General features: G+C 33.9%; 2 protein-coding genes across 3 annotated transcripts; one reads left to right on the forward strand and one right to left on the reverse strand.

The window, feature by feature from the left end:
- Positions 1 to 1,963: 1,963 nt before the first annotated feature.
- LOC110628877 (mitotic spindle checkpoint protein MAD2) lies at positions 1,964 to 3,944 on the forward strand. The gene is made up of 7 exons (XM_021775702.2): positions 1,964 to 2,254; positions 2,362 to 2,377; positions 2,469 to 2,599; positions 2,706 to 2,826; positions 2,931 to 3,034; positions 3,121 to 3,242; positions 3,541 to 3,944. Exons 1-7 carry the CDS (start codon positions 2,182 to 2,184, stop codon positions 3,595 to 3,597), a joined length of 624 nt encoding a protein of 207 aa, XP_021631394.1. The 5' UTR covers positions 1,964 to 2,181; the 3' UTR covers positions 3,598 to 3,944.
- Positions 3,945 to 5,250: 1,306 nt separating this feature from the next.
- Positions 5,251 to 12,824, reverse strand: LOC110628876 (trihelix transcription factor GT-1). 2 transcript variants are annotated; one of them, XM_021775700.2, is made up of 5 exons: positions 11,918 to 12,823; positions 7,864 to 7,902; positions 6,204 to 6,335; positions 5,828 to 6,052; positions 5,251 to 5,643 (listed from the first exon to the last, which is right to left on the reverse strand). In XM_021775700.2, the coding sequence occupies exons 1-5, from the start codon at positions 12,516 to 12,518 to the stop codon at positions 5,441 to 5,443; spliced, it is 1,200 nt and encodes a 399-aa protein (XP_021631392.1). In that variant the 5' UTR covers positions 12,519 to 12,823; the 3' UTR covers positions 5,251 to 5,440. The 2 variants fall into 2 exon arrangements, with proteins under 2 accessions (XP_021631392.1, XP_021631393.1); XM_021775701.2 differs by lacking the exon at positions 7,864 to 7,902 and having other exon boundaries at positions 11,918 to 12,824.
- Between the last annotated feature and the right edge of the window lie 909 nt (positions 12,825 to 13,733).

A 13,733-nucleotide genomic window follows, 5' to 3' on the forward strand; every position in this document is an offset into this window, starting at 1 on the left:
GTATCAATATGTAAAAATTAAATAATTAAATTTTAAAAATTGATAAATATATATTAATTTTGATATATTCTATAAATATAAGAATAATTTACCTAAAAACAATTAGGCGGTGAGCACTAAATTTTTTTTTTTTTTTTTAAAAAATCCTTTAAACTACGAATTTATTATTATGTTTTTCTCATTTATTTATAGAAAGATATAAATGGAAATTAAAGATAAGGGAAGGTACAAATCCCATGGAACATGTATATTAATATAAGTATATAACATCTCAAGCAGGAAAGTTTAGGAAGAATGATTTGTCCTTTATATTTTTGGATTTTAGTATTATGAGCATATATATTTTTTTAAAATGGATTGGAATTGGAGGAATAAAATCTAAAATCTCTTAAATTTAGTCGGATACATTTATTACTGTGCTAAATTTATGAGTGTAAAAATTATATTTATATTCGTATATATTTATTGAGTAAAAGACAGATACTATACTAAATTTGTGAGTGTAAACATTATAGTTATATTTGTATATATTTATTGAGTAAAGGACAGGTACTAAGTTGGAAAGTTCCATAGCCGAAACCATATGACTAAAAAAATTAAAATTATGATCAGTAAGATTACCTATTTTAATAATTTATAAAGCTGTTTTAATAGTGTTTAGCTAAAATTTTTATTAGAAAAACTTTTCATAATTTTCTAGTTTTTTTTTTTTTTTTTGAAAAAAGAAAAAAAAAATACTACTTTATTATAATTTCATATTTACTAAAAAAAAATACAAGAGTCCAATATTTTTATTTCCTACAATATTTGCATTCCCACAACTTGCTAATCTAATGGATGCGTGTGAGCTACTGATAATAATAATATAAAAGAATGGCGAGGGTTCTTACTTGACGTTGAAGCCATGCAGTGCAGAGCTACTGCTTCCTCCTCATTTCTCGATCATCTGTCTTAAGTATTCAAATTTATATATTTATTATATATATTTTTAATTAATTATATACAAAGTTCAGTATAAATGTTTGTTCATATATATGTTTTTTCAAAAAAATTAAATTATACATATAAATTCATACTCTTAACAGTATTTTCTTTTTCCTGTTAAGAACTAACTTTTTGAGAAAAATAATGTTTTTTTTTTTTTTGGATGGGCCTAGCTGGAATTTTATGCTGGAATTGTGTATAATTGTACTTTTTGATTTTATCTCAATGGATTTTGATTTCCTGGTTAGAAAGCTGTTAAGAAAATGAGGAAACATTAACACATAGTGATAACACCTAAAGAAGAAAGACAAGAAAAAAGACATTGAAAGTTTGGTTATGGAGAAAGAGAGAGAGGACAGAGAGGACCACAAGCACAGATAAGCTAAGCTCTCCACCAATCCATGAACTGTAAGTGTGCCTAGGGAAAATAGCTTTTGTTTGTGTGTATGATTTTTCTGGAAATCCTGACCAGCTTCTCATGCTTTCTTGGATACCTTCTTTCTTTCTTTCATGATTTGGAAATCCTCTTTCACGCCGAAGAATAAGAATCCTCATCTTCATCTTTACCATGTTAGTGGAGGATAGGCATTATTATATATAAAATTGATTTAATAAATAAATATTTTTTAAAATTAAAAAATCAACTAATAAATTTTAAATTCAACCATATATTCAAATCTTCCGTTAAATCCTCACCACTAGTCTAGATCTAATGGATTGCAACCAACCCAACACAATAAGAACCCTAGAGAAGCAGAGCTTTGGCCCAAATCAAACAACTCGGCCCAACAATTTAGTTCCCACCATCATCACCTGGCCAATTCAGAGTCACTGGAGGCTGGAGCAAGCACCAACGACTAGACGTTTGTTGACTACTTTAAAAACGACAGTCGTCCAAGCGCGCAAAATCGGAGTTCAAAATCAGCTAATGGAGCCTATCCCATTTATAACCGTTAAAGGCGCATTTTAAAAAAGTTACCGTTAGCCTCGAGACGAAACCAGAAAATTAGCCGTTGCCTCCTTGGCTTCCCTTCTACCGAGTTCATTTTCCTTTTCAGCGTTAAGTCATAAGAGTCTGTCTCTTCCAATCAAATATCATCTTAATTCCGTAAACCGATCTTCTGTTTCCATCCTGCCATCCCTCTGAAAAGAACCCATTTGTTTTCCTCCTTTTATTTCTACTAGATCAAACCTGTAATGGCATCCAAATCGGTTGCTAGAGACATCATCACTCTCCGCGGTTCTGCAGCAATTGTCAGCGAGTTCTTTGGTACGTTATAGTCCTTAATATGTTCTTGAATCCTTTTCTTAAGTTCAATTCTTGGGTTTTTGGAGAAAGGGCTGATATTTTTTGTTTCTGCTTAATCCCTTTTTCAGGATATGCAGCGAACAGGTAGAGTTCATTCGGTCTTGATTTTTAGTGTTTTTTTTATTAATGTTATAATTTTCTGTCAAAGACTATTAATAGATGAATCGATGTTTAGTATACTGTACAATCGAGGGGTCTACCCAGAAGAGAGTTTTGTGAAGGTGAAGAAATATGGGCTCCCAATGTTGCTTACCCAGGATGAAGGTGTTAAATCCTTCATTGCCAACCTAAATGCTCAGTTATCAGGTAAAACTCCTATGCTGTTTGGTTGGTAAGAAAGTAAACCAAACCCAAGTTTTCTTTTCTTTCTTCCTTACAAGATTTAGCTAAACGTTCCTTGAATTTTGCAAAGAATGGCTGGAAGCTGGGAAATTACAGAGGGTTGTGCTTGTGATAATGAGCAAGGCCACCGGTGAAGTTCTAGAGAGGTGGAATTTTAGTATAGAGACTGATAGTGAGGTGGTGGAGAAGGGGTAACATTTCTTAAACACTTAGGTTAGTATTTAATTTTTTTTTTCCCATTTATTAAAGGATCTCATATGATTTTGTGTTGTTGTATGACAATGAATGAAATCAGGGTGTCAAGAGAAAAGAGTGATAAAGAAATAATGAGAGAGATACAAGCAATCATGCGTCAGATTGCTTCAAGTATTACTTACTTGCCATGCCTGGATGAAGCTTGTAAGAAAAGAAAGATTCTTTCTTGATCAATATGTTTATAAAAATCCATTTCTCTTACATGTTTTATTATGTCGCTTGCTTCTCAGGTGTTTTTGATGTGTTAGCATACACAGATAAAGACGTGGCAGTCCCTTTTACTTGGATTGAGAGTGATCCTAAATTGATTGCTAATCCACAAATGGTGAAATTGCATTCTTTTGATACCAAGGTAAACATATATGGACTTAAGCACATAGGTCAAACCCAGATCAAAACTGATCTAGAATCATTGAAACTCGAACTTGATAAGAACAATATCAAATTAAATGGTCAAAGGGATCCACTGATTTGTAAAAAGATTAACTTTTTTTAAAAGCATTTTAAAAACCAGAACGCGATAGAGGGAAATCCTTTGATATTAGTATTGAGAACTAAACGGTGCTCATGTCTAGATTTAAGATTGTTAGAACTGGTAGAATTATTATTGATGTGGTGTTGTAACTTAATTTTGGTGTTGGGAAATGCAGATTCACAAGGTTGACACTCTGGTTTCATACAAGAACGACGAATGGGACGAGGAGTAGAGAAAGCTACCTCAAGTCTTGTTTTGGCTATTCATGGAGCGTGAATCTTTTATTCACATATTGTTTGTAGGGTGGATACAAAAGAGGAGTTAAAATTTCTGTTCCGGGCTGGTTTAAGCTCCCTAATGTTTTTGGCTAAAGTGGAAATGAAATGCAGAGGCAACCCAGACTTGTGTGGGCTTGCCTTGAGGGTTGTTTTCCTTTTAATTTCTATTTTAAATTGATATTGTCTTTCTTATCGTGGCGAGTCTCTTGCATCTCCTGAACACTGGTCGATTACTTGTGCAAATGCGACAAACAGAGCTTTTCTAAAATCATAAATGAGACAAGTCTGCTTCAGTTGCCAATAGAGCTACATTGTTGCCGCATTAAGTGATCCATCGAAACACAACACAGGAAAAGACTCGAGATATACTATGATGTCTAAGATTAGGGGTAGGCTCGGACTATATTTTAGTCGGCTTGGTTTGTTCCTCCCAACCCATTTCCTTTTATACATTTTCTCTATTTGTTCCTCCCAAACCATTTACTTTTATACATTTTCTCGATTGTCCTCCGGCGTGTAAATATGATCCGAATATTACAGAATTTGTTGTTCCACCAAACCAACTACTATTCGTGGCCAGCCCCCATATGTAGATTTATATTCAGCCCGGCTCATCAAAGCAAGTGCAGGGCTTGTATATGGAGTAAGTCTACTTAGGTCTATACTCAGCCTAACTCATTAAAACTAATACAGGACTTGTATATAGAGTAGGTCCATGCATTAGATCCTAATAAAACTAAAACATGATCTTTCTAGTAATAAAGCTAAACATGATCTTTCTAGTACGGGCTCAGCTATGATAAACCGTTCTAAGCCTAATCATCATCAAGTATTCCTTTACCCGCTCATTAATTATAATCTAAGTCCGACTCGTTATTAGCCCCTTCACCTGCTCATTAATTATGATCCAGATCCGATTGTCATCAAATATTCATTTATCCGCTCATTAATTATAATATAAGTATGATCATCATGTTTCGGTTATAACTGAGTGTGTTTTAAAAAAGTCAAGCCTTAATTTTATTAGAGCCTAATGCATGAGCCTACTTTATATATAAGTCCTAGACTTGCTTTGATGAGTTGAACTGGATGACCCCGTAGCCGTAGGACAACAAACCTATAATGTTTGAGATCATGTCACGTGGTGCCAAATGAAATTAAACAGTCGCTTCCGTACGATCAATATGACTATGACAGAAAAGTACGAATGTAGAACGTATACATCACTGGAAAACAAAACAAAAAAAGAAATAAAAAAAAATTGAGGTGGAAGAAAAGGAATAAAAAGAAATGGGTTGAAGGAAACAATCCAAGCTTACTAAATATAATATACTCTGAGCCTACCCTCACTGGACCTCAAACGTCAGACTGTATCCACAATCACTAAGAAAAAAAAGAACATTTCTTTTTACCAGACCCTGCTCGTCGGACGACTCAGCAAAGAAAGAGCTCTTCGAGGCCACACCCCAAAAACCATATAGCCATCAAGTTCACAGTCTTTCATTTACAAATGTAGCTGTAAAACCAATGGGGTTTCAATGGTTCATGATACCAGAGCATCCTAATGGCCAATACTGGAACAAAAAGATAATTGGACAAAAAATTGATGCCAGGAGAAAAAAATTCGGGAATTCCTTCATTGTCAAAGAGAAGCTGCATATTTACAACCACTGGACGAGCAAGAAACTGGGTCCACTTCTACAATTTTTTATATAACTATACAAATTGCGAGATAAACAACAATAAACAATAACAACTTCAGGAGCATTGCAAGCCATGAAGATGGAATAAATGCTCTCAACTCGCACCACGATATATGGCACCAGGTCGAAGATCATCCATGTTATCAATGTTTCTATAGCCATCAAACTCCCTTAGGCATGACCACCCCCGGCGAGTAAGGAAATCGCGGTAGTCATCTTCACTGTAAAAAGTTTTTTCCTCGGTATGCACTGGAATGTGGTCCGACTCATCATATAGGCATACTTTGACAGATAATCCTGAAAAATTGAAGTGTTCAAGGTAAGTATTTGAAGCATAATGAGCTTTTCTGGAAAAGTAAGAACAATACTAATATATAAAACCAGCTGTTATTTATCAATGAATAGTTTTTGTAATGCTTAGAACTTTTTAGGTATTTTCAAGTAGGAGATAGAAGTATAATAACGTTATTTCACCAATTACCTTCATCAAGGTGAAGAGTGTAATTCCCCACAGGCATGTCCCTATCAAGGCTACGAATTATCTCGTCTTCATCCTCCAACCAAAATGCACGTTTAGTCCTTAATCTGAAAGCTGATTTGATTGCCTCCTTGATGGCATCTGCAGTACCATCAATACCAATTCTTCTTGTATAGTCCCCATACTTGACCGTTATCACTCTTCCAACAAATGATTGGCTCTCAGCACCTACCGGATGGGAGAATTAATGGGATAATAAAAGAAGTCAACATGAAATATCTGCCAGCTTATAACAGATTCAATTTGGCAAGTCATAATGACTGTGGAAAATTGCACATCCTAAACAAGTCAGATAATTACGTGTAAATTGGAAACTTACCATTTCCAGGAGTCTCCCTCCAATTCCACGGAGGAACTGCACTTGCAGCAACTGCCTCAGCTGCAGTGATGGCAAGAGGATGTCCATCATGATCCAAACGTCTTTCGAGGTTGAGTGTTGGTCTACCACTAGCTGCATGCTTGGTTCAAAGAGGGAAATGCACAACTCTTTAAAATGAAATCAATAAGAAATGGTCATAGAACATGTTAAGTAGCATCACAAGGTGGCCAATTGATTTCTGGAAGAGGGCTCAAAGCCCAAAGGTAATATCTAAACTCTTTCTTTCACAAAATATTGTCCACTTAGAAAGTCGGTGATAGTGGAAGAGATTGAGAATGCATTAGGAGGGTGCAAATAAATAAATAATTCTCTAAATCATCTGTGGCAAGTATAAAGCCACCCACCAATTGCACACCTAGGAAGTTCAACAAAGAAATGCATCTCTTGAAATAAAATTAATAGGAAAAACATGCACGAAACATGTCCTAGAATCAGAAGGTGGCCAACTGATTCTGAAAGAGCATGAAGATGAAATCTAAATTCTTTCTTCCGCAATATCATCACCTTAAAGTCAAGGATAGAGGATGATATTGAGAATGCATTTAGATTGGTGCTTGCAAATAAACAATTCCCCCAGGAAAAAAAAAAGGTGCATTGAACAATTGATGATGAAACCATACATACACCAGTGAAACTCGAGTTGGATAAAAAGAACACCTTAATTTATTTGATGATGCATTCCCGAGGGATAGAATACATATCCAATATAAATAACAATCCAAGGGATAATAACATTTTATTCCTTTACGTTTTAATCAGGTCATATCCACACCAACAAAGAGGAGAACTACACATAAATTGGAAAAAAAATTACAAGACATCATATTGCATTGACATAACACCAGAAAATGGACCTTCTGATAACATATTCTTCACCAATTCAACTATCATCCACAGCTACCAATGAACAGTCAACAAACCAAAAGCCTGATTGGTGTTATGAATTGCTGAAGTAAAATGATAGCATACTTTGTTTCCTTAACTACTAGTGTTTTTAAGTACTATCATGAAACATCTCTTTTCCCTCATCTATAACTTCTTTATGAAAGTTGGGCACTTTCTGGTGCATCCGCATTTTGGGAAGAAATAGGGAAGGTTCTCAAGAAACCTTTAAAGAACATAGGGAGCATATTGTACCAGAAGGGATAAATGGCGCATAGCTGATGAACCCCTACTGGTCTGGATGTTTGTATAAAGCAGAAAGTGACGTTGACTTGTACTGGCAATTGAACATTTCTACCAAGAGTGCCTAACAAATGATGCAGAATCAATTCCTCAAGCTCACTGCTAATATTTATCACAGTTCAAAGAATTCAGATAGAGGGCCATTAAAGAATTGTACTTAAGGCAATTGAAGTAAAAAGTCAATTGTATAAATCAATAGAGTTGGTATCAGATGGATAAATTCTTGATCGGTTTATCTTTTAGACAGATTACAATGTTGGCTACCAGGTTGTTAGGGAGTCATGAAGTGAAGGCTAGCAAAGAATCAGCAACTCAAAAAAAAAAAATATCCCCCACACCCGACCTAAAAAAAGGACTGGAAATCCAAATATATAATATGAAATAAAATGCTTCTAAGTCGGTGACAATGACAAACCTTCCACTGGTCCAAAAGATATACTTGTATCATCAAAGCCTGGGCAAGTCAAACAGACATTGAAATATTAATGTAATGATAATCAAATCAATCAAAGTTTTCATGTATGTTGCAAAAGGGCAATCAGGTAACTTCGTAGCAACAAAAGCTGGCTATGGCATTGAAGTGATTAGAAGCAAATGCAATCTATATATGTGGTGGCTTCATTACCTTCAAATGACAATTAAATGGCAGAATATAATAGTGAAGTTCATTTGAAGATTTAGAGCATCACACTAACTTAGAAAAACTAGCTAAACAATTGCAATCTGAATACCAACCTCATATTAACAAAAAGGATAATACAAACACACATTAACTTAAGTACAAATGTTTACAAGTGTGGATGTTCATATATACCTATATAAGTGCGTACATGCATGTATTAGTACAAGATGAAAGCAATATGACATTACCAGAATTTAGGATTTCTAGTAACTACATTATCAATACCAACTCTGCTTCAACCCAAAATAAGAACTAAAAGAGGAGCGCCAAGGGCCTAATGAGCTACCAAGTTTTGCAACAAGATTATCAGCCGCATTGAGGCTTCATAGCTTTACCAACCAAGGATGAAACCCCTGTGATTCTTATAACATGTACAAAAATCTCATAAATCTAACTTCTTTGTCATATTACCGAGCCCAGAATGCCAAGATCGAGACATAAAGCTTAACAAGTGTTATTAAGACAAGAGGCGATACTTGGTGGACAAGGCACCTATGACATTAGGCAACAGGTGAAAACCTAGGCGAGGGCCTTTTTGAAGTGAGGTGCCATACTTGTATATATACATATATGTATCTAATATATCTATGTCACTCAGACTCGCGTACAGGAGTTGCATACGGATACATATTCATGTGTCAGATTCATGAACTTCCTAAATAGAAGATAAAGGGACATGGATCCAAATTAAGACACGAGTGCTCGGATACATTTATGGAATAAACTAAAACAAAATTATATAGAAATAATCATTGTCTAGATATAGATAACTAATATCCAAAATACAATCAAGCAAAACATTTTTATTACTTTAATGAATTATTATTGAGAGAGTTGATGGCAGTTTAAAGTTCAGTATTGGGAGAGAAAAGAATGCTTTGAAACTTGAACTGACTGTTGGATGGCCAACCATAATTTTAGTGTAGAAATATTTGAAAAGAAAAAATGATGGCAGCCACTAACTAATACATAAACAGGCCACAGTAACCACTTTCTTTTTGCCATCTTGATATTTTATTATTTTTAAAACAATTAATTAACATTTTTTCAGCCACTTAACAAAAGGAAGTTTGATGGGCTCCATAAAAATTACACATATTTCAACCCCTGCTACTCTATCTTCTTTTACTACAATTAATTTCCAACAACTGTATATCTTCTTCCACTTCAAGTATTCCACCTTTCTTCTTCCTCTGGTTTTTCTTCTTCATTTTTGTTCCATTTCAGCTTTTACATAAACTTTTTCCAACGGTATAAACAAACTTATGTGTATCAAGAAGCTTCCTCATCCCTTTTTTCAGCTGATATAGTGATTCTATTTAGCTTGAAATATTGTTTTGCGTATCATGGAGGCTTTTTCATCATCATCTTGGACTATTTCATCTTAAACAATTTCTCTCATTAACGTGTCTGTACGCATGCATGCATGTCAGACACATATTCCGGATCGTGTTGCGTATCATGTCGTATTGACAACGATGTGGCACGCTCACACGACGAGTCGAAGTACCAGGTGTCTATCATAAATGCGTGCGTGTATATGTATATATATATATATATATATATATATATATAGTTATAGAGATATATATGGAGAGAGATATATAGATATATTATTACTTCCTTCTTAATTAGTTAGTAATTATAAAGACGATAGGGGCCATGCAAGAGGCGAGACGAGGCAACGCCTTTTATGAAAATGCGATAAAGCCAAAAAATTTTTATAATTTTAAATATACATATACATACATATAAACACATCAATGAACACCCATATTCAAAGAAAAAAAGAACATATTCAAATTAAAAAGCATATTGTTTGCAACAATAGAAAAGGAGAGAAAAACCTTTTTAAAAAATGGAAAAGAAAAAAAGAGGGTCTGCTGCTATGCCAGGTCCAGTAAAGAGAGAAGAAAGGAAGAAAAAGAAAAAAAGAAGAGGAGACAAACTAAAAAACACAAAGAAAAGACATGTTGTGTAGGTCTAGTAGGGAGAAAAGAGAGGAGGAGAAAGAAGAGGAGAGACATAACTGGTTCCTAGTATCAACAGCAAGAAAGAGTAAGAAATTTGCGGTTTGGATGTTGTGCAAGTGTTATATGTTGTTTGAAAGGGATAGAGACTACAGTTTCTCTTTTGCTATTTAAAAGTTTTTCTAAAAAATAACCTTGCTTTAGTGAGGTGTCACCTCTAGCGCCTCTTGTCGGGTACCTTAATGGTCTGAGGCAGTTCCTCTATGCACAGCACCTCGCCTCAGCCAGGTAAGGCAAGGTGGCGCCTCGCCTCTCGCTTTTTTCCGCCTTTAATAACACGAGTTGATAATTATAGGCATACTTACATATAAATATGTAATCTTTTTCAATATTGGATTATACTTGAATATTGGAAGATAGAAGTCAACTACATAGATATTCATGTAAATATTATATTATTCTTTCCTAATTAGTTTGTATAATTAATTTTATATAAACCCCTAATTGCTTAGCATCTATCCCTAATTAGCTAGTACAATTATAGAGATATACATCCTCATTAATTAGCCTAATTATAGGATATAAATCTCTAATTAATTAGCATAATTACATGGATATATCCCCTAATTAGTACCTACAATTTAATTCTCTAATCAGCTACTTCAAAAGAAAATATAGATTAGGATTTAGTGTTTTCAAAGAGAAAAAAAAAGCCCTGCATGTTATCTTCAAGAGGCAATGCCTCGCCTTGCGCCTTGAGCCAGGTGAGGAAAGGCACTCGCCTCTTGCTAGAGGCCTCACCTCACACCTTGAGCTAGGCAGGGAAAGATGATTGCCTCTTGCAAGAGGCCTTGTCTCCCCTGGCGTCTTTTGTTGCCTTTAATAACACACTTAACGAATAGAAATTTATGAATAAGATTCAAAAACCACCACAACATAAAGTTGGACATAATAAATGAACTTCCAAATCAGATACATGCACTCCTAAAGTCATAATCAAACGTTAAGCAGCTTCAACTTATTCTTGCCCTTAGCTTTCCAAAGCCATTACATAAAGAGTGTTGCCATATCCCCATTGCTTACAAATTGATAGAATGCTACCATTTAACTAAGAAAGCTTCAATTTCACAGCCTAAAAAAACTACAAGGATGCAGTCATTGGATTAAGATCAAAACAACAGTGTACGTGAATTATAAAACTCCCAATTTCAACAGTCAAAATAAATTGAAGCCACTAGAGCCACCAAAGTTACTCCTCTTGAGAACAGGTCATAGTCCAAGAAGTTAGAAACATCAATCTGATTTTAGTTTTCACAGTTATGTGTCAAGCCAAACCTTGATTTTCCTTGCACCGTCATAAACCCCCAAACCTTCATAAAAACTTGTTTTTGACACCAAATGACCAATATTCTTGAGCCTAATAAACCTTTCTACCAACAGTGCGGGATTTCCAGAACACCTAAAGTTGACACTTTTCCAGCTCTCTTCAAATTGTACACCTAAATTCCATCCACCGTCACAACTTCCAAACGTCTTTTTATCCATGGCAATTTTAGCTTAGTTCTAGACGCTATTACTTCTATTCTTGCTGGTGCTGTGGTACATCACATCAGCGTCAACTTATAGGCAGATCCTTCTAATTGGGGCCAGAAAAAGTAAGAAGAAACTTAACAACGAGCTTTATCATACACCCAAGAAGAGAAATTCTATAAATCTAGAGCCATTTTGTCAAATTCAAATCCACAAAGACGCAAAATTTAAACAACTACTAAGAAAATGCCAAAACCAACATACACTCGCACAAAAACCCTAGTTACCTTTATCAGCAAATTGCATGTAGGAATCAACTTTTGAAGTGGGAGTGGGACTCTTGTACTGGGCATTCTTGCTCCTGTCCCTTAATATCTCGTCAATCTCCTTATAATAAGACATTTTGGCAGATCCACTTCCTCTATCTTGATGCTTAGCCTTCTTGAACTCTTTCAACAAGTTCCTCCACTTGTCGGTGCACATAGTGGGAGATCGATCGAATCCCTTTTCCCTCATTTTGGCCGATATTTGCTCCCATAAGTGCTTGTTTGACTTAGAAGTATTGAACAAACCATCCATTTCTCGGCGAAGACCTATCAAGCTTCGAGTTTCGTCTTGAACCCATGTCTCAGCTCGCTTTTTAGGCGCTTTCACTTCATGGGTATCCTCGCCGCTGCTCTCACCTAGAATTATCTGTTGCTGCTGTTGCTGTTGCTGTTGCTGAGGCGGCTGTTGCGGGTGAGGGTTGTGAGGATTGTGAAGATGGTGCTGATGAGGTGGCAAATCACCACTGCTCGAGACAACTTCGATAATCATGTTATCTCTAGTGGTGGGCAGTACTTCTTCTTTGTAGAAATCAATGGGGCGAGGCTTTTCCGACAAATACATGGCTGAACAAGATCGGAATGTTTGTTTTGGGATAATATTTAGTTTTAGGAAGAGCTGGGATTAAAGAAAATGAACAAGAAGACGACGAGAAGCCATTGTTCGTGTAACGTGAGTAAAGGATTGGGTGGAATTTTGTTTGATACTGTTTTTTCACCTTTCTGAAGACGGTAAGTTTGGCTTTGCAGTGGATTTCAGCGCGGAGAGAGAGTGAAAGAGAGAGATGCGTGAAGTGAAAGGTTCGGGATGATGAGCGACAAAGAGGGAAAGAGTTGATGTAGGCCTCTCTCTCTCTCTCTCTCTCTCTCTCTTCTCTCCTTTGCTTATATCAATTAATTAGCTTTTATTTTTGAAATATATTAAAATGTCACTCATTTATTTTTTAATATAAAAAATAACATATTTAGAAATTAATTAGCAATTTTTTTATAAAATTAAAAATTAATTAATAATTTTTTAAATTATAAAAAATTAAATAATTAATAGTTACAATAAATTAATTAATAGATTTTTTAAATTAATAAATTTTTTATAATATAAAAAATTAAATAATAATTTTTTAACTTTTTTATTAAATAAATTAACATTTTAAATTGAAAGCTAAATACGTCTTAATATATTAAAATATTAATTTTTAATCAATTTTTAAACTGTTATTCTTTTTTATTTTTATTAAAAATAGTATATAAATTTGAATATTTAAAATTTATAAGAATAATAAAAATATGGGATGAATTTATACTGATTTCCATTCTTTATTTCCTTTACTCTTTCTATTGTATTTAATATAAATACTATTTGGATAAAAATTAATTTTGATGTAATTTTTAATTATACAAATAAATAAAAATTAAATTATTTTTTATTTAATTTAATAATTCATTCTATTTTGTAATAATTTGATATTTGCTTGAACGTTGCCGTTACCATTAGTGTAAAAAGAATTTTTCTTTTTAGAACCATAAATAAAAGGGAGTTCTTATTATTACGATTATTAGTTAATTTTTATTTAAAATTTACGTTAATTAATAGCTAAAGTGTTAAATTTGCTTTCAACATAAAAATATAAAGTTTCATCTTAACTTAAATTTGTTTTATAAATAATAATTAAAAAATTATGCAAGATTATTATTTATCAAAATTTTAAAATATAAATTATATTAGCAAATATTTAATATTTTATTTATTTTATTTTTATTATTATAAAATTATTATTAT

The sequence above is a fragment of the Manihot esculenta genome, chromosome 12, assembly GCF_001659605.2.
Source record: "Manihot esculenta cultivar AM560-2 chromosome 12, M.esculenta_v8, whole genome shotgun sequence".
NCBI lineage: Eukaryota > Viridiplantae > Streptophyta > Magnoliopsida > Malpighiales > Euphorbiaceae > Manihot > Manihot esculenta.